The sequence below is a fragment of the Solanum pennellii genome, chromosome 7 (genome assembly GCF_001406875.1).
Source record: "Solanum pennellii chromosome 7, SPENNV200".
Taxonomy (NCBI): domain Eukaryota; kingdom Viridiplantae; phylum Streptophyta; class Magnoliopsida; order Solanales; family Solanaceae; genus Solanum; species Solanum pennellii.
Genome location: NC_028643.1, coordinates 65,445,123 through 65,468,041, shown reverse-complemented (window position 1 = coordinate 65,468,041; position 22,919 = coordinate 65,445,123). Strand labels below are relative to the sequence as shown.

Genomic DNA, 22,919 nt, shown 5'->3' with positions numbered 1-22,919 from the left:
ACTTAATTTGCACCCACATGATTTGTCCGGCAAATAATCATGTCTAATTTAACATTATTCTTCTCTAATTATCAAACATGCAAATGTTATATTTCTACATCATTACAGTAAAGCAATTGGTAAAACTTGTATGTATATAAATACATACTATTCACAAGAAACCATGATACACAAAATGTAAACCTTGTACTATGTATGAAACTGTATACAACAAGATTGCAAGGAAGCTATGATGCAATAACTTTCTCATCCATCATTTACGGAACAGCATAATTCACAGCAAGCGAAGCAACCTAAGCATGCCAAGGAACCCAGGAACTGTGTCAGCACGATTGCACATTGATCGTTCATTTTCGAACATGTCCGTATACAGCACATACAACAGCATATTTCACATGTCTTTCCACAACAATTGGATGCTGCCTTCGCTAGAATCTCTGCTGTTTCAGGTTTTGTCTCGGTGGTTCCAGGAGAAATATTTTCATTTGTAGCACTGTAGTTACCAAAACCAGCCCCGAGATTCTGTAGCAATGTCTTCTTCTGTAATTTAGGCTCTTCAATCTTCGTAGGAGCAGTGGAAACCTGCTTCATTATGCTTTCGTTAAAGAAAAACTACAATGGGTGACAATCGCTAGACTATTTATGCCTATTGCGGTAACTTCATCGTTTTACTGCATATGGCATGACTCAAGTCGATACCAGTAAAGAGAAACTTCAAATGTACCAGATAAAATTAGATAATAGTTTACAATTGGCTACTCATAACTGCTAGATGTAGTATAAAAGCTAAATTCTTTTTAATCAGAACGCTCCATACCTTTCGCTTGGTGTTGGTGGTTGATTCAGTGATTACTTTGCCTTTATCAGTCTCTATCAATATCATGCGTGTATACTCAGAAATAACGCCGTTCTGTATACTTGTTTGTGCTATCTGCAAGTAGAGAGATGGTAAAAAACTCTAAACTAACAATCAAGTCAAGAATACATGGACAAAAATTAGCAGATTGTAACAATCCATCCAGGCGTTCCAATGTAATATAGGAGGTGGTAGCAACCTTCTGTTCAAGGTCCTTATTTTCAGTCAACCAGGCCTGAGCAGTAAGTAGTTCAATCTGTTGCCTTGCTAACACCTGCACATTGAACATAGAAAGCAATTGAATAAATTTATCCTCTTAAATCTAGTATTTTCACTTTTACTAACGACGGATAAGAGTAATTAATTCAGCAGGCAGCAGAAAAGTCAGAAAAAAATTCCATAAGCCAAATTAAGGAAATATACAGTTGAACTGTTAAAACTTCTAAAGGCAAGAAGGCATTGATGTATATGTATAGTCAAGCAAAGAACTCAACACAAGACATGGTTGTAGTAGCTGAAGCTCTAAAATCTTAGAGTTGAATACTAACACTAAGACCATGATTACCTTCCCCAAGTCTTCCACAGACTTCACCAAACGGACAAAAGTCCATGAATGCCCACCAAGTATATAAAGGCCAGTACAGCTACTAAAGTTACATTAGATGATTCTTTCATTGTACTTGCTCTTCTCGGGAGGAAATATGATTCGCTTTAGATTTAGGGTCATTTGTTTGCACTTAATAAAGGTTTGAATCTGAATGGTTTGAACTTCAGCCCATTAGGTGCATTTGTTTTTTTTAGAAAAAAGATCTCCTAATAGGTCTGAAAGCAACTCTTTGTTCAGTTCTGTGAAAGAATCTTAACACCATTAAGACTCTTTAAACACACTAATGTATTTACAATAAAATTTTGGAAGTGTTTGCTTCATAAAATCAGTGCCTACTCTTCCTCTCTTTCTCAAGTATCACCGCCTCCTTTTCCTTTCTTTTTCCATGTATCAATCGGCTACTGAATAATCCTTTTGAATAGGTAAGATTTAAAAACTTTCTAGAAGTACATTGTTTATTAATTTGTGTTAGGTTACTATTTGTTTCATGAATGAAGTTGTTGTCCTAATTGGTATGTGTAACACATTTAAGTTCCCAATAAGTAATGAACGTGGAAATTGAAAAAATATTGAACTGGTTTGCCTTCCAACCGACGATGATCATAAGTGGTCAAGCAACCAATAATTGACCATAAATCCTTTTTAGTTTGATCGTCACATGAAAGAAACTTTACATATATTTGTCATGCACACATTATTACTATTAGCTAGAAACACAGTATACATGAAACCACAGATCCTAGGTTTGACTTGACCCCCTCCCTCTTTGATAAAATGAACGACACTTAGCAAACAGTAAAATCTTATGATTGGTATCAATTATCATCGTCAAAAATTGGTCTAGTTTATGATCTACTAATAGTCTCAAGTTAGAGCTAACTGTATTTTATTCAAAGAAAGAACTGTATACTATATTCATATAACCTATTTCTATTTAGGTTTGCCAAAAGCAGTTGCAAAGGACGAAACAATTGGCGGATCTATGAGTATCTATTCTAAGAGCCTGATTTGATTGGCTTAGTTTAGTAGCTATTAAGCTAAAATATTTATTAAGAAATTTTGTAGTGCACTTGTTTTTAAGTCAAACTAATAAAAATTAAGGCAATTCATAATTTAAAAATCATAACTTACGACAAGTCATAAGCTATAAGCCCATCTAAACAAGCTCTAAATAGGATATGAACTCTGTTGTTTTCAAATGTTTGTTCGGTTTATTGTTGATTATATATATTGGACTATGGACATTTACTATTGAAGTAAATTTTATTTAAAAAAATTGAATTTGTCTTTCAAAGAAAAGCAGATTAATATGTAGATGATATTCAGATGACATGCAAATGGGATTTGGTAGAAGGGAATAAGGATAATTACAGTTTTCTATTCATAATATATCATCTTTAGAAGAATAAAATGTTTATCACAAAACATGATTTTCATATTTTAATGTCAGATAAATACTATCTATGTGATGGCTCAGCATATTCTAAATACTCGAGGATTTCTAGCACTGTATCGTAATATTAGATATTGGTTAAGAAACTAGTGTCATAGGCGTGCTCATGCACAACTAAGAAATGTTATTGAACGTTCTTATGGAATACTGAAAGCAAGATTTCCTCTATTGGACAAGATTGTTCCTCTATTGGACAAGATTGTTCCATATCCTATTAATATTCAAAAGGGTGTTGTTATAGCATTTCTTATAGTTAATAATTTTATTAGGAAGGAACATATCAATGATAACTTGTTTCATCAATTTGATACACCTCTAGTAATATTTGATGAAAAGGACAACAAGAAAAAACATTGGATGAAACAAATGGAACTAGCTGGACAATAGAAGATGATTCTCAGATAATGAGCGATATGCGGGACCAACTTGCACTCAAACTAATGCAAAGAAGCTCAAATGCTTGTGATACAATATTTTTCGTTAACAGAATTTTATTTTTATTTCTGAGAAAGGTATAGTTGGTTAATCAAATCTTTTTCCATGATGGAATGTCAAAATTAGATGATTGTTTTACTTACTCAAATACGTTATAGAGTCTAAATCAGACCTATATAACAATTATATTTTAGTTTGTTGGATAAGTTCAATTAATAGATTAATGTATGTTAAATCGCAATGTTCATCACAACAACTTTTTTATCTATAAATCTATTTTGAATAATTTAGATTGTTCAATAATTATATCTAACATATATTCATTTATATCTTTAAATATTCTAATTTATCACTTAAATAATAATTTTATCGTTCAAGTTAACATTTTCTTGATATAATATTTAACTCTTTTCTAAAAATTTGAATTGCAATGTACTACAACTAAATAAATTATGCATTTTTAGATGTTAAAAAAAAATAGTCTGATTCACAAGTCATAATCTTAATAAAAGTACAGCCTAAGACAGTTATGTTACCTTATCAAGAGGTATGTCCTTTGTCTGTATAGCTTTCAGATCCAGGGAGAAGTTACTCAAGTCTGCAAGGACTCCTTTAGCTTTAAGCGTGTCAGGGAATACTCCTCGGTATCTGCCTGACAACACTAATGGACCTTTGGATGAAAGGTCTGGAACTGGAGTGGGAAAGACCTATTGAAAATTTAAGGGTAGTTTCCTTAGGAAGCATGAATTCATGTAGGAAACAACACGAAACTTCGACAACATATAATGGATAAAGCGTGCAGATCATAATAAAGTGGTATCCATACTATATGTAGAGAATAGCCAATTCTTCAAAAATGAGGTAGGACTGATTAGATTTGTTATTATTTAAATGTTAGCAGCACTATCATAATTGTGATCCATCAAAGAGCTACCAATAAAAAAACAAATATCCTCACATGCCTACCTCAAATTCTTCAAGACCATCAAGATTCTCAAAGGCAATATTCGCAAGAATGACAGATGATGCCCTGGAGAACAGTTGTTCAACGCGAACTTCAATGGAATCTGTACAAGACCACCAAACATAATGAGAAGGCAACTACAATCAACAACTGCTTACAGTTAGTCACGAGAAAATGCAGTAAACCTATGTAACATTATATGTAACATTATATCAAGTTGAGTATGTCCAGATCAAAAAGTAATTTATCTTGAAGCAAATCAAATTAGTATTTCAATCCTTGAAACGAAAAATAATAACTATAATGACATCTTTCAATCTTGTTGTATGAGTTGCAGAATCACTGAACTTACCAACATCATAAGCAGCATTATAGTGGCCACGACTCATCATTGCAAGCATGCGGAGAAAGTAATGGTTGCAGAACAATCCTGAAATTAGTCATGGTAGAATAGGTTATTAAAAGCACAAATCTACTGCAAACGACAAATGATTTGATTCAGATCCCTAGAATCTAGGTAAAAAATAAGATGATGTGATCTCCCAAAATCTAAGACCATCATAATTTAGGTGTCTAATGGGACACATTCTCAAAACATTCACACAACCTACTAAACCAAGTTCTTACCGAACTTGGACGCATACAGAATGTGATGAAATGAAAAACATCATTACGTAGATTAGCAAGATTTTTGAGCAAATATTAGTCAGGTTAAAATCGGAGATTAATGCATCTCCTCTACCAAAATACTTTCCTTACGGGTGGGGGTGAGAGGGGGAGCTTTGGAGGGAGGCGATGCTTCTTCCAGATACATACCTATGCCAAATGCGTAAAGCCGCGGGCATATCATTTGTTTTTGCATCAGATGACTCTTCAGAACATCACAGATGTGTCTTTCATCTTCAACAGCTCCATCAGTAACCAGGAAAATCATTGGAATGTGTTGCTGGGTATAGGAAAACATCTCCATGGCCTGATAAAGGTAAAAGTGTTGTCTTAGATTTGACAGAAAATACAGGTAGGATAAAAATCTATGAATTCAGTAGGACTTCAATATCATGAACTCAACATTCTAGGAATAAAATAGTCTGCGGCGAGGATGAATGTATGTTGTTGTTAATACTTCTTTTAAGAGATTGACCACATGTTTTTTTTTCATTTATATACTTGTGGAAAAGAAAAAAGGATATTAGTTACTCCTTTCCAAATGCTCAACAAATGATATTCAACTAACAACTAGGCCCTCAAGTGTCCTAAAGATATTTTTGGGATGAAACCAGTGTCACTAAGTAGCATCTCACACATTGAGAGGGGATGATTGACCGTGAAAATCTAAAAATGGTGGACCAAACTGTCTTGTCGATCATAGGTTACAACTCAATCAGACAAGAAATATTAGCTGACAACCAAAACGTTTTTATCGATCATAGGATTGAATAGAATGTCACCTGGTGGTTCTGTTCATTATAACCTTATGGAAGCAATTATTCAAATACCGAGTAGACCCTGATATATTTTCTTTTCATTCTTCATGTTTTTCATAAAAAATAGAAGCTTGATACTATCTCAGATATAGATCATCGAATCAATAGATGAGACGATTAACATACAAAAAATAAAGCTTGCAACTAACTAAATAGATGAAAAAAAATAATATAACATGAGACAGTTATCTAAAAAAAGGGGTATGTGACCTGAGTCAATGGATTCAAAATATTTGTGCCACCACCAGCAATAAAATTCGTTCCAATCCACTGAGTTGCGTTTTCAATAGCCTTCTTGGTTGCCAACTCGAGTGATGATGAAAATAGATATTTTTCGTTGTTGAAAGCTATTATATTGAACAGATCTTGAGAATTAAGCTTTGACAAGGCTGTAAAAAGCGCTTGTTTGGTATCCTCAATTGGTTTTCCCTTCATGCTCCCACTTATATCAACAACAAATATCACTTCCTTTTTGAAGACCTGTCATAAATTTCAAGTGACAATTACGAAAGTTTTTCCTTAGTAAGTACAAGAAGAGCATTGCCACTTCATATATATATATATAAGCCCTTATTAAGCAATAAGAAGGACTTGGAAAACATATAATGTAAAAACAAGCAAAAATCTTCTGCAAGTACCAGATTACCTACTTCCTGTTACATGTTATTGATTGATCACTCCTTCACAGATAATATAAAAACTCAAATAAATATGGACATACTACATGGTATTCCTGCTGTATCTTTTTTCTCCCACCTTTGAAAAGTAAATGCTAGTAAAGTAATCTTCTACGAAAGTCAGGTGAGTTGGGCATGAATATGCATGATCATGTCTACATGTTATTGGTTGTTCATTCCTTCACAGATGTTTCATAAACTCAGATAAATATGGAAATAAGAAATGTTATTGCTGTGGTATCTTATTTTTTCACCATTGGAAAGTGAATGCAATTCAAGTAATTCTTCTATAAAAACCAGGTGCATTAGAGGCATGAATATGCATGATCATGTACCCATAACTGCAAAATACTTTTTTAGCTGAACCTCACCATCAACCTATCATTTAGCAAGTCAATTACATCTTTTGACCTAGAAGAGAAACTAGCAATTGACATGAGGATGGAACATGATAGGACTCGAGAGACGCTGAATGTAGAAGAATAACTAACAACTTTCCATCGGTCTCCTTAAAGATAGTCATTAAAAAAAACTTTTGGAGAACAAATTTTAAATGCAAAGGTAACGTAAGAAAAAGATAAAGAGTACCAACCTTCCTACACTGCTGGTCTCCCGGAAAAAGAGAGAAGCAAAACATCTCTCTCTGGTCGCTGTCAAGTGGTGGGGGTGATTGCAAAAGTACATTTCCACAAGTATGACTTGAGGAAACCTGAAAACCGAGTGGTGATTGATGAAAGAGTTTCTCACAGCTCACATTGTGAACAGATTTATAGAAAATGTCACTAAAATATGCTGGAGCCAAAAAGTAGCAACATAGTTACCGTAGTGACTAGTAGTTTGACCTAAGTAAGAACTAAGCTTTATATTATATGAACAACACAAATTCATGTAAGACGTACCGCATAAGAAAAAACAAAATTAGCCCTTGACCAATTTAAAACATCAGATTCATAGAAGAAGCCCAACTTTCCAGCCTGACGTTGTCGCTCCTAACCACAAAACAAATAAACTGATATCACAATAATTCATCAACCAAAAAACTATAAATCAGTGGAATATATAACAGGACACACCTTAAGAGGGTGACTAGTGCTCTTGCATATAACTTCTATTCCAGGACCAGAGTTAACATTAAGCTGTATCTTTTCTTTTTTAGATATTTTTTTTCCAGCTGGAGTGACGAAGTCGGGGAAACTAAAGGGTACGTCCAAGGTTAGCTGGCCATTGCAATATAATAACTTCTGAGACCATCTAATCGTGACAGAGATGTTGGTTCCACCATCCACCTAAAGAGGTAACTACATCATTAAAATGAACAATAATGAGGAAGAGAGTGGGATATATAGGACACTGATAAATTTACCTGTGGTATTGAAAGGGTAAAAATGTGGGGCTTCAGAAAGCATCCATCTTCAATTTTGGCTACCTTTTCTGTTTCGCTTTCATCATCCAAGGTAACTATTTTAGTGCTGTAAGATTTCCTGGGTAACTCAACCTCGACACCTAGAATTGAACCCTGTTAGCCAAATAATTCATCACTTGAGAACAAACAATCAGCAATGTTTCACTTTTGTGAAACAAAAAAATGAGGTGATGAGGATTCAGAATCAAACATAAGCAGAAAATACATACTTTCTGATAACGAATAAAAAACAAAAGTTAATGAGACACAGTTGAGATCGATGTCGTTCTGACAACATGTTTAATGAGACACACTTGATGACATCTTTGTCATGCGGTCAACTCCCATATCATAAAGCACCAATCAATCATCAACAACTCCCCTTTCCCAAAGTAGTTGGGTCAGCTATATGAATCCTCTAAGTCAATTCTGCTCTACTCATGTCCGTTTCATTCCAATACAAATAACCTGGCTTTTAAGTCAAACTAGAGATCTCGAATACTAGAAGAGAATCTCACACTTATTCCAACTAGTTTAAGTCGCCTCTTTGCTTCATGTCATACAAGCATCAAACACTCTGAAGTATGTTCATTTCTTCTCACATCAAAAAGGAACGCCATCATTGTAACTATTAATACAGAGAACCAGAATGGGGAACTATGAATACAGAGAACCAGAATGGGGAACGTATCAACTAGACATGCTACATTGCCTCTAACTAGGGAGGAAATTATAACACAAACTTCGCAAATATCCAAACGTTTTCTTAAGTTTATTTGGAAAGAAAAAAAAAGGGAACTGTGTTATCAGCATCTTTAGAGGGTAAAATTAGAAATCTCATTGTTTTATAAGGAAATATATTATTCACAAAGACTGGAGCATACTAGTACCAGCTTCTGCAATCGGTAATCTTTGTCCTACTAAGAGAGAAAACCTGAAAGATATTCGTAAGCAGTCAAAAGATTCCTACTATCGTTACATTAATCATCAAGACAATTATTCCAGGATTAAACATTTTCCAAGAGATAAAAGATCGTGCGCACTAACAGTTTATAACTTCTTTCTACATCCATCAAGTAAGATAATCTGAAGCTTACAAGTAACTTCTTAAAGCAATAACTCTAAAACAGAGGAGGAAACCTTTAATTCTTAAATTAAAGATTAAACTAAACCAACAGTGTAAAAATTACTGTTCATATATATAACCTAATAGAGAGAGAAGCTTTTTCTTTTTTCTAAGACTAACAGCTTTATGCGATCTCTACTTTCTTTTTCTTTTTTTTTGATTGGTGGTTATGCGATCTATACTTTATTAACTTCAATAAAGTATTTTACCTGTTCATAAAGAGAAACTCTAAGGGTAACTCAGAAGGAAAAAACAGTTGGATTACCTGTTCACCCATGGGTACAGCTATACGACAGTCACAGCTACGGCTACCCATGACACAATGCACACGCCATGATCCTGTAACAGTGATGAACGCCGTATCCAAATAACAATCAGCTTCAAGTGAAATTCCGTTCATCTGAAGAGGAATCAAAGCAGGAGGATCACACCTCCCGTGCACGTGAGGCTGGTAGCTCGGAATATCCGGGTTATCAACGATAGCAGGATCACCAATCACAGCATACAACATAGGAGATTCCGGCAGGTAAGACAGTGAGGCTTTCGCCATCGCCGTCATTGGCTTAGGCGGCGCTACCGCTCTATCCTTTCCGAAATAAATTCTTTTTGCTAGATGCACACCATCTTCAACTGATTTCACAAATTCCTCCGCCATTTTAAATTCCGGCAAAAAGAGAAGTTGAGAATTATGGAATTAGAGAGTCGCTGAGTCGCGGGTTAAAGTAGATCGGAATAATAATTTTCCGACGGTGATGCCGTCGATGAGGGCAGGGATGTCTTTTAGTGTATTGAAGAAAACGAAGCACGTTAAGTAACGTATGATTTTTTATTTTTTTTTCAAGTACAAGTATTGGCTTACAGTTTGTTTTATACGTTGATGAAAAGGAGGGGCCATTTACGTGGCTTAACGGAATAAGTACAATTTTTTGTTTTTGTTTTTATTTTTATTTTTCTTATTTTGGAATAAATGCCGGCCCGTTGCATGGCACTAGGGGTCCAGGCTGGTGTTCATTTGTAGGGAATTAACTCTTTGGCCCACAGGTTACCGTTGGGCGTTGGTTTTATCGCTTTTTAGATATTTTTTGTATTATTAACACACACTTCATTTAATAAAAGGTCTAATTCATTGTGACTCCTTAAACTTGATACGATATTTCACTTAGATATCTTAACTTAGCAATATTCATTTTAGATACCTTAATGGTAAGATTTTGTTGTGTCATTTTAATACTTTTTTTAATATCTGCAAAAATATATAATCATGTGTGTTACACTCGCGAATGACGTGTAAAGTGACGAATTAAAGATGACATTTGTCATTTATGTAAAAAACAGTTTTTGAATAACTAATATTGAGTAAAAATAAAAACTAGCCAATAAATTAATGACACGGATATTTTAACGCAATAATTTTTTAAAAAAATTACAGTAGTAAAGAAAAACCCATAATAATTTTCAAATACCCCAACACCCGCGCTTGTCTTCTCCAAATACTTATAACCCCTCCCCCCACTTCGACATTCTTCTCTAAATACACCCACCCATTTTGCAGTCCGGTTCAGCAGTGTCCAGATCTGGCATCTTTGTCTCTTCTTGTTTAGGGTTCTCTAGAAGCACAAAACGATTTGGGTGGACGAGGTCCAGTTGGGTCATTTCACCAGCACAACTAGTATTCAGTCCCCCTTTACTATTGTAATTACTGGTACCTGACCTCGTCGGCTTGACATTTTTGCAAGCATCAACCCTGACTCAATAAGGCGATTTATAGAGGAGAATGAGGACAACTGACCACAAAGTCAGACTAAGAACATTAATGTATGATTGAAAATTGTCGATGTATACTAGTCGGTGCTTGCAGGTCTGACTAGTTGCTTGGCTTCGCCAAAAAAATCTCATCTCTAAAAGCCTGGCTCGCGAGGCGTTCTCTTGCAATACAGTTCCAATTATCCTCGTCTCGCTCTTGTGACATGCTATGTTTCCCTTCTCTATTCCAAAGTTAAGGGTGAGTCTCATGCGTCCATTTGTGAATCGCGCTCTCGCGCACTAATCCCTATAGGTTCTTGTAGTAGGTCGGTCGTCCTACCTAAATCAATCATCATATCGGTCCCTAGGACCCATTACTGGAAGGGCTCAGCTTCAAAACCATACGTGGAGCTTCAGTCTCATACGACTCCTCTATGAATGGAGGTAGGCCTAGCCCAAGCTTGTGTGGTTAAGGTTGTTGTACACGAATTCATAGGAAAAGAATTTTTAAGAAAACGTTATTTCCCTTCCTGCAGCACGTTGTGCACCATTTCTTTTACCAAAAAGCATAATCACATCTTACTTTCTTCGTGTTTTTTATTAGCTCGATAGTGAATGGAAGCATTTCATGAATGGATTTTTTCTTAATTCTAAAATATTTTTTCGTCATTTAGCTGAAAATTGCATTCACAATAGATGAAATTTAACTTGGGTAAATGGTGGTTGAAAATGGGAAAGAAGAAGAAAAAAAAATTAAAAGTTAACCAAAGAACCATTTCACGCACCTCTCAAGGTGTGAATACACTCATCATGCCATGTAAACAAAAAATGTCAAAATGACACCCCGAGACATTTCATGAGGTGTCTAAAATGAAAATTGTCAAGTTAAGGTATCTAAGTGAAATTTTGTGTCGACTTTAAGGGGTCACCAATGGGTTAGGCCTTGATAAAATGATTACACTTGTACCGTGTACTCCCTCCGTCCTTCTTAGTTGTCATAGTTTTCGTTTTGAGAGTTAAATGATACTAGTTCTATTTCAAATTAATTGAATTATTAAGTCATTTTTCATTTTCCAAATTAACTTAATTTTTCAAGATTATTTTTAGAATTTTAGTATAAGAATTAGTTATTAATTAATGTTTAGTTATTTTGATCATAAATTTGATAATACTCCCTCCGTCCAGAATTGTTTGTCATGTTGCGCTTTTCGAAAGTCAATTTGACTAATTTTTAAAGTTAAATTAGATCATATTAATACAATATTTTAAACAAAAAAATTAGATATTCTAAAACTATATGAAAAGTATTAATCATTGCAATTTTTTGCATATTAATATGATGACAAAATATATTTTAAAATGTTAGTTAAAGTTTTAATAGTTTGACTCTAAAAATAGAAACGATGACAAACAATTTTGGACGGAGGGAGTAATTAATAAGGATAAAAATGGAAAGTTATATCTGATTTATGTCTTAGTCCTCTTTTCTTAAAGGGGTGACCTCAACAATTCAATTAATTTGAAATGGAGGGAGTATAAAATTTTGACTAATACTTTAAAATATATTCCATTTATCCAATAATATTTGTCCACTATTGACTTGGCACACCCTTAAGCAACAATAAATAATAGGGGTAAATTATCTCTTGATTTTCTAAATTGAATAAATATTAAACAACTATTTTTAGTATAGTGGACAACTATTATTGGACAGAGAGAATATTTTTGAGAGGTGTACTTCATAGATGTTTTACGATTTTGTCGTTCCAACTCCAAAATTGTTCGTGTATGTGCTTGCAATGTGTATTTGTAGAACCAGATGAGTGTGCAATAAATTGAATAAGCACTCAAACAAACGAATTTGAAGTTGGAAACTAGAAGAAATGAGAATTTTTTGCTTGGAGGAAGAAGAGAAAACTGAAATTTAGTATTGATTAGATGATGAAGTTCTACATACAAATATTTTAGTTGTCACTAGCGACAGAGGTGTCGTAGGATTGGCCGAAAATATGGGGGGTTTTGATTTGGGTATATTATTAGGATGTTAGTGAGTGATGGGTATAGAATATCGAAAAATTACTTAACTACGCACCATTTATTATCATATTTTCTTATTTCTCCTATCATTTCAAAAAATATCAAAAATCTCTTCTTTTCCTTCCATTATTCCCTTTTCCGGATACATTAATCTGAAATCTCATATCCATCATTTTCTTTTTCACGCCCAATCTCTCCATAATTACATCAATCAATCTATTTTTAAATTTCAAATCTTTTCTATTCCCAATTAATGATTTCAAATTATTCAAAAGGTAGATTTCTTTCCATCACTTTTATTTCTGATTTCTTTTATTATTATTTTTAATTTTTCATCTTAAAAAATAAAAATAAAATCACCTCCGCCCCCCCTAACCCCATTGAAATCTTGTTAAACCTTTACAATTTTAGTTAATCATAACGTCATTGAAAATTTTTCTTGAAAAATATTTATTTTTTAAAATGTATATACTATTGAAAAACGTTCAAAAAAAAGAAGAAAAAAGTTGGATCCGTCATTGCACAACAATCACTATCAAAGATACAGATTTTTAACGTATCTCGTTATATCGAATCTTAAAATTAGTTTTTGTTAAAGTTATCATTGATCCGATACATCTCTTCTATAATAATCTTTGTTTTATGCAATGTATCATGTTCATATTTAAGGTATTGATACATAACTCTAATATTTTTGAATCTTTTATTAGTGTTTATCATGTTCAATATAAATGTACTTGATACATAAAGTTTATAAATGTACTTGATACATAAAGTTTGTGCTATGTATCACACACAAAAAGAAGAAGTTAATTTGGAACAATTACATGTTTAATGTATTTTTTAATTTTAAATTATAATTTCTCGAACAAAATATGATACATAAATAATAATATATCATGTACTAATTTCTTAGTTATGATATATAAATTCGAATTTATACTAAATGTATATGATACATAAACATTACCAAACAATAATGTATCGATCTCAAATCTAAAGTCTTGTGAGTAACACTTTCTTATTTAATGTATCTAGTTGAAATACAACACTTATTAATTTAAATTGAAAAGAGCTTCATGATGTATATCTTCTCAAAATTTTTGATTATTATGAATCAAAATTGAAAGAATTTTCAATGAACTGGGAGAATAATTTTGAAACTCAAAATTTTCAACAATTTTGGATCAAAATTGAAAGGATCTTCAATGAACTAAGAGAAGAATTTTGAATCTCAAAATTTTTGACAATCATGAATCAAAGAAAGGACATTCGATAAACTTGAAAATTTACAAAAGAAAATGTTGGTCCAACAACAATTCCATCACTTTTGTATCCTTCACAATTCACCTTGCTTATGCAAAAATTCGACAAAAGTATTTATGAAATAGAGAGAACGATAAACAAGAAGAAGAAAATTATTTTTAAAATTTTTTTGGTTAGTTACACTATGTGATTGAATTCTTGACAATAATTTGAAATGAAATAGCCCAATTTATATGATCATAATTTGATTTTTTTTAAAAATTTTTTTCTCCTTAATTTGTGCAACATATGGATATTATGAGATCTTAATTTAAATTTTCAGTTTTTTTCTCCTTAATAAGTGCAACAGATGTATACATAATGTATCAACAATAATGTATCCGGATTCTTAGTTATGTATCCAAAATGCCTAAAAAATATGAGATTTGTGTAATTAGAAAAATAATAGGAATAGAATGTAATTTAGATTTTACACTATGAAATTATGTAAGCTATACTAGAATATTTAGGCGGGTTTTTATTAATTCAGGCGGATTCTTTGTTTTTTGGTTAAATTTAATAAAATATCGGGTAAAGGTACATGATGACGTCACGTGTCCATTGGTTAAAGTGAAAGAAAAATATATATGCTCTAATTTTTGGAAGACATAGGCATCAAAGTCTCAAGAATATATCATTTTTGAAAATTCAAGGATATATTTGTCTTTTTCTCCCAATTGTTAGTGATATTTTAGATAGGAAACTCACACATCTTATAGTTTAAACATGAAATCCAAAAAGTTATAATATTTTATGTTTATTTTTACCCCTTAACTCTATTAAATATTAAATAGGTCTGTAATACTTCCTTTGTCTATCTTTACTTGTTAACTATATTATTTTGGAATGTCCAATAATATATGTTCAGATTATAAAATTAATAAATAATTTATCATGTTTTATCTATTTTACCTTTACCATTGAATACTATTATGTTGTGCTTCTTAATCCCTATATCACATCAATAATGGATAATTATTGTTGGACAAGAGAAGTATAATTTAGTTTATAGATATATCTTTATATTCCCTAATCAAACATTTAAATCCTCCCTACTATGAAAATATAAATACAAATATTAGCTTGAATTATTTTTGTTTTACCATAGAATTGAACGTTTAATTTAAACAAAAAAAAATTACGAACATATATATATATATATATATATATATACAATAAATACATACATACATACCTGGGAAGAGATAAAAACCAAACAAATCTGATGAAAATGTTAATGGAGTGAGAACTGAGAAGGAATAGAAGAATGAACCCTGAGCTTTAAAGGACCAAAATACCCCTGGCTCAAGTTCTAGCCCCGGCCTAATATATGTTACTCTTCTGTTTAAAAAAGAATGATCTTTTTTCTTTTTAGTCTGTTTAAAAAAGAATAACCTTTTTTAGTAACATTTTAAAATCAGTTTTTCACGTGGCATGTTTAAGGCCACAAGATCAAAGGATAATTTTATATATTTAACCTAACTTTAATTTAGAACCACAATATACAAAGTCTTCTTTATACTCTTAAACTCCGTGCCAAGTCAAATCAGGTCATTCTTCGTGAAACAGAGAGAGTACTCAGTTACTATTATATTTTAATTTATGTGAAAGGGATGGAATTTCGAGTCTATGAAAAAAATTCGAATATTTTAAGTTGTTACTTCTCATGTAATTTTGATATGATATATGTTACTCATTTTTGTCAATTTATAGCAAAGATAAAATTTTGAGATTTTAGATATTATAATTTTTTAAATTGTTAATTATTTTGATTTATTATATATTTTATTTAATCTTCATGTGATATATGTTACTTCTGTTGTCTCGCTAAACTTTTTTATTTATTTTAAAAATATTTAAGTTATTAATTATTTATAGTACATTTTACGTAATTTTAGATAATATATTTTACTCCTTTTGCCCTGATTTGTATGGAATATGTAAATCTTTTAGAGTGAATCTAATTTCATTTTATTTTTTAAATTTTCAAGCCTTAATTATTGTGATTTATAAAATTTGTTACGTAAATTTTAAATATTAGTATTTGATTTAGTGTAAAAAATAATATGTACATAATTTACAAAAAATATTTATTATAAAAGTTATTGTTTTTAAATAAAAAAGTTTGTAATACTAATTTCTCATTCAATACGCATTTAAACCTATTTAAATGGGAAAATTACGTGGAAAGGCAAACATTAATATGTTATTATTCAGCACGGATATAGTTTAATTTAATTACTTTGAATGAATACAAACAAGGTTGGTTTTTAGTAGTAGTTCATGAGACCTCGAATTTCCACGTTCCAGCGTGCATTATGCCAATAGGTCCCACCACCAACTCTAGCTGAGAAGTTGAGTCAGCTGACCGCTGAGCCCACTCTGGCCTCGCGTGAGATCTTGAGAATGGATCAAGNATATAAATACTTCTATTTGAGTATCTTATTCACAATATGATTATTTGAAAGATAAAAAAATATTTTTAAAAACTTTTAAATAGGAAATGAACTACAGATAACTTGTATTCTTAGTAATAACTTCTCTCACTTGAAACATGTAACATTTATGTTTTTTATTTCAGTTTGCTTATTTTTTAATGTTCAGTTTAAATTATCTTAAAATTTACTTAGGTGTATAATATAAGAGGTTTTTGTAACACTAGTATTATATAAGAGGTTTTAAATAATTCTCACAAAATAAGGAATAACATTGTATGAATGGATCAGGCATAAATAATTTAAGTTTATGATTTTGAAATATAAACAAAAATTAAGTCATATTATAAAAATATTTTATGTAATTACTTTAAAAAGAAATTAGATAGAGAAGAACAATTGAGGAGTCAATGAAATCCAAACTCATGTATTTTAATTTAAGTTGTGATATTTTGACCATTAGTTTATTTTGGAGGATGGACTAGTTTTCTTCTCTTTTATTCTATCGAAAAATTTAATCTTGTAACTTTTTTGAAATAATTACATACCTATTTTACAAGAAACCAATAGACAATACCACAAGAGTATGTTCATAAAGCATGTGAGGGCTTTGTATAATTATTTCTTTATACAAATTATATAAAGGAGACACAAAAGAAATCATTTCTGCATTTTGTCCTTTTCCATATATTATTAATTATTTTATTTTATTGAGGTAGATATAAATGTCCTTTGCCTAAAGGACAAAATATGGAAGCACCCATTTCTAGTAATTTGTTCTTTTGTATAGCACTTGATGAAATGACTTTTTTGCTTTTTTCTTAGTCAAGTCTCATAGAATTTTCGAGTCGGAAAAAGAAAATTTTTCAGAAAATTTGATCAGAATAATATCTTATTTATATTATTTTATTTTAATTTATTTTAATATGTTGTAATTAAAAAATATTAGTTTATTATAAAACTTAAAAAATATCATAATCTTTTTAAAAAGATTTTCTAATCATTTACTACTTTCATATCCACTGATTCAAATGACTATACACGTTCATACAATTTATTAGTCAAGAAATATATATATATATNTATTAATACAATATTTTAAACAAAAAAATTAGATATTCTAAAACTATATGAAAAGTATTAATCATTGCAATTTTTTGCATATTAATATGATGACAAAATATATTTTAAAATGTTAGTTAAAGTTTTAATAGTTTGACTCTAAAAATAGAAACGATGACAAACAATTTTGGACGGAGGGAGTAATTAATAAGGATAAAAATGGAAAGTTATATCTGATTTATGTCTTAGTCCTCTTTTCTTAAAGGGGTGACCTCAACAATTCAATTAATTTGAAATGGAGGGAGTATAAAATTTTGACTAATACTTTAAAATATATTCCATTTATCCAATAATATTTGTCCACTATTGACTTGGCACACCCTTAAGCAACAATAAATAATAGGGGTAAATTATCTCTTGATTTTCTAAATTGAATAAATATTAAACAACTATTTTTAGTATAGTGGACAACTATTATTGGACAGAGAGAATATTTTTGAGAGGTGTACTTCATAGATGTTTTACGATTTTGTCGTTCCAACTCCAAAATTGTTCGTGTATGTGCTTGCAATGTGTATTTGTAGAACCAGATGAGTGTGCAATAAATTGAATAAGCACTCAAACAAACGAATTTGAAGTTGGAAACTAGAAGAAATGAGAATTTTTTGCTTGGAGGAAGAAGAGAAAACTGAAATTTAGTATTGATTAGATGATGAAGTTCTACATACAAATATTTTAGTTGTCACTAGCGACAGAGGTGTCGTAGGATTGGCCGAAAATATGGGGGGTTTTGATTTGGGTATATTATTAGGATGTTAGTGAGTGATGGGTATAGAATATCGAAAAATTACTTAACTACGCACCATTTATTATCATATTTTCTTATTTCTCCTATCATTTCAAAAAATATCAAAAATCTCTTCTTTTCCTTCCATTATTCCCTTTTCCGGATACATTAATCTGAAATCTCATATCCATCATTTTCTTTTTCACGCCCAATCTCTCCATAATTACATCAATCAATCTATTTTTAAATTTCAAATCTTTTCTATTCCCAATTAATGATTTCAAATTATTCAAAAGGTAGATTTCTTTCCATCACTTTTATTTCTGATTTCTTTTATTATTATTTTTAATTTTTCATCTTAAAAAATAAAAATAAAATCACCTCCGCCCCCCCTAACCCCATTGAAATCTTGTTAAACCTTTACAATTTTAGTTAATCATAACGTCATTGAAAATTTTTCTTGAAAAATATTTATTTTTTAAAATGTATATACTATTGAAAAACGTTCAAAAAAAAGAAGAAAAAAGTTGGATCCGTCATTGCACAACAATCACTATCAAAGATACAGATTTTTAACGTATCTCGTTATATCGAATCTTAAAATTAGTTTTTGTTAAAGTTATCATTGATCCGATACATCTCTTCTATAATAATCTTTGTTTTATGCAATGTATCATGTTCATATTTAAGGTATTGATACATAACTCTAATATTTTTGAATCTTTTATTAGTGTTTATCATGTTCAATATAAATGTACTTGATACATAAAGTTTATAAATGTACTTGATACATAAAGTTTGTGCTATGTATCACACACAAAAAGAAGAAGTTAATTTGGAACAATTACATGTTTAATGTATTTTTTAATTTTAAATTATAATTTCTCGAACAAAATATGATACATAAATAATAATATATCATGTACTAATTTCTTAGTTATGATATATAAATTCGAATTTATACTAAATGTATATGATACATAAACATTACCAAACAATAATGTATCGATCTCAAATCTAAAGTCTTGTGAGTAACACTTTCTTATTTAATGTATCTAGTTGAAATACAACACTTATTAATTTAAATTGAAAAGAGCTTCATGATGTATATCTTCTCAAAATTTTTGATTATTATGAATCAAAATTGAAAGAATTTTCAATGAACTGGGAGAATAATTTTGAAACTCAAAATTTTCAACAATTTTGGATCAAAATTGAAAGGATCTTCAATGAACTAAGAGAAGAATTTTGAATCTCAAAATTTTTGACAATCATGAATCAAAGAAAGGACATTCGATAAACTTGAAAATTTACAAAAGAAAATGTTGGTCCAACAACAATTCCATCACTTTTGTATCCTTCACAATTCACCTTGCTTATGCAAAAATTCGACAAAAGTATTTATGAAATAGAGAGAACGATAAACAAGAAGAAGAAAATTATTTTTAAAATTTTTTTGGTTAGTTACACTATGTGATTGAATTCTTGACAATAATTTGAAATGAAATAGCCCAATTTATATGATCATAATTTGATTTTTTTTAAAAATTTTTTTCTCCTTAATTTGTGCAACATATGGATATTATGAGATCTTAATTTAAATTTTCAGTTTTTTTCTCCTTAATAAGTGCAACAGATGTATACATAATGTATCAACAATAATGTATCCGGATTCTTAGTTATGTATCCAAAATGCCTAAAAAATATGAGATTTGTGTAATTAGAAAAATAATAGGAATAGAATGTAATTTAGATTTTACACTATGAAATTATGTAAGCTATACTAGAATATTTAGGCGGGTTTTTATTAATTCAGGCGGATTCTTTGTTTTTTGGTTAAATTTAATAAAATATCGGGTAAAGGTACATGATGACGTCACGTGTCCATTGGTTAAAGTGAAAGAAAAATATATATGCTCTAATTTTTGGAAGACATAGGCATCAAAGTCTCAAGAATATATCATTTTTGAAAATTCAAGGATATATTTGTCTTTTTCTCCCAATTGTTAGTGATATTTTAGATAGGAAACTCACACATCTTATAGTTTAAACATGAAATCCAAAAAGTTATAATATTTTATGTTTATTTTTACCCCTTAACTCTATTAAATATTAAATAGGTCTGTAATACTTCCTTTGTCTATCTTTACTTGTTAACTATATTATTTTGGAATGTCCAATAATATATGTTCAGATTATAAAATTAATAAATAATTTATCATGTTTTATCTATTTTACCTTTACCATTGAATACTATTATGTTGTGCTTCTTAATCCCTATATCACATCAATAATGGATAATTATTGTTGGACAAGAGAAGTATAATTTAGTTTATAGATATATCTTTATATTCCCTAATCAAACATTTAAATCCTCCCTACTATGAAAATATAAATACAAATATTAGCTTGAATTATTTTTGTTTTACCATAGAATTGAACGTTTAATTTAAACAAAAAAAAATTACGAACATATATATATATATATATATATATATACAATAAATACATACATACATACCTGGGAAGAGATAAAAACCAAACAAATCTGATGAAAATGTTAATGGAGTGAGAACTGAGAAGGAATAGAAGAATGAACCCTGAGCTTTAAAGGACCAAAATACCCCTGGCTCAAGTTCTAGCCCCGGCCTAATATATGTTACTCTTCTGTTTAAAAAAGAATGATCTTTTTTCTTTTTAGTCTGTTTAAAAAAGAATAACCTTTTTTAGTAACATTTTAAAATCAGTTTTTCACGTGGCATGTTTAAGGCCACAAGATCAAAGGATAATTTTATATATTTAACCTAACTTTAATTTAGAACCACAATATACAAAGTCTTCTTTATACTCTTAAACTCCGTGCCAAGTCAAATCAGGTCATTCTTCGTGAAACAGAGAGAGTACTCAGTTACTATTATATTTTAATTTATGTGAAAGGGATGGAATTTCGAGTCTATGAAAAAAATTCGAATATTTTAAGTTGTTACTTCTCATGTAATTTTGATATGATATATGTTACTCATTTTTGTCAATTTATAGCAAAGATAAAATTTTGAGATTTTAGATATTATAATTTTTTAAATTGTTAATTATTTTGATTTATTATATATTTTATTTAATCTTCATGTGATATATGTTACTTCTGTTGTCTCGCTAAACTTTTTTATTTATTTTAAAAATATTTAAGTTATTAATTATTTATAGTACATTTTACGTAATTTTAGATAATATATTTTACTCCTTTTGCCCTGATTTGTATGGAATATGTAAATCTTTTAGAGTGAATCTAATTTCATTTTATTTTTTAAATTTTCAAGCCTTAATTATTGTGATTTATAAAATTTGTTACGTAAATTTTAAATATTAGTATTTGATTTAGTGTAAAAAATAATATGTACATAATTTACAAAAAATATTTATTATAAAAGTTATTGTTTTTAAATAAAAAAGTTTGTAATACTAATTTCTCATTCAATACGCATTTAAACCTATTTAAATGGGAAAATTACGTGGAAAGGCAAACATTAATATGTTATTATTCAGCACGGATATAGTTTAATTTAATTACTTTGAATGAATACAAACAAGGTTGGTTTTTAGTAGTAGTTCATGAGACCTCGAATTTCCACGTTCCAGCGTGCATTATGCCAATAGGTCCCACCACCAACTCTAGCTGAGAAGTTGAGTCAGCTGACCGCTGAGCCCACTCTGGCCTCGCGTGAGATCTTGAGAATGGATCAAGGAAATCCTGGGACCCACCTATTAGTATACCTAATCAAATCACCCTTTTCTTCCGTTTGTATAAAAGTTTATAGTATCATTTAAAGTTTATCTGTCTTCTCTCTATTTTCCTAACTTTCTCCTAAAATTTACTCACTCACTTTTATTTTGAATTTCACTATCTCCCTCCTAATTATATTTTCATTTCTGCAGGTAACCACCTAAATCAAGTTTTTTATTTTATTTTATTTTGTGTGTGTATGTGTGTGTGTGTGTGTGTGTGTGTGTGTGTGTGTTTAGATTTTTTTTCTCAAAACGTGAAGTTTCATTGCAAATGTCAGACATGGCCTATAATGTCCCAATACAGATCATACCTATGGTTGATTCAAATCCGAAAACAATTATCAACGAATCTCAAGCGAAATTATCGGATCATATAGACGCAAGTCTGAATCCTATGAGAAGCATTGTAATACATCAATGTCACGACCCAAAACGGGTCGCGAGTGGCACCCACACTTATCCTACTATGTGAGCGAACCAACCAATCTAATCCTAACATTTCAATCATAATAAACAGAATATAATAATGCGGAAGACTTAAAACTCATTAATGAAATCAATTAATAACTTCTAAAAACTCAATACTTATCATCCCCAAAATCTGGAAGTCATCACCACAAGAACATCTATCCTCAAATTACTAATCTAAGAGTATCTAAGAAGCTAAAATAAGTAAAAAGCTAGTCCATGCCGGAATTTCAAGGCATCAAGATATGAAGAGGAAGATCCAGTCCAAGCTAGAAGCAATAGCTCACCCTGAAAT

At 30.5% G+C, this 22,919-nt stretch overlaps 1 protein-coding gene across 1 annotated transcript; it reads right to left on the bottom strand.

Moving 5' to 3' along the window:
• Positions 1 to 27: 27 nt before the first annotated feature.
• Positions 28 to 9,845, bottom strand: LOC107026390 (von Willebrand factor A domain-containing protein DDB_G0286969-like). The gene is made up of 13 exons (XM_015227344.2): positions 9,270 to 9,845; positions 7,840 to 7,992; positions 7,550 to 7,762; positions 7,376 to 7,465; positions 7,069 to 7,185; positions 6,010 to 6,279; positions 5,132 to 5,288; positions 4,668 to 4,745; positions 4,318 to 4,418; positions 3,888 to 4,058; positions 1,056 to 1,130; positions 818 to 931; positions 28 to 582 (listed from the first exon to the last, which is right to left on the bottom strand). Exons 1-13 carry the CDS (start codon positions 9,657 to 9,659, stop codon positions 247 to 249), a joined length of 2,265 nt encoding a protein of 754 aa, XP_015082830.1. The 5' UTR covers positions 9,660 to 9,845; the 3' UTR covers positions 28 to 246.
• Between the last annotated feature and the right edge of the window lie 13,074 nt (positions 9,846 to 22,919).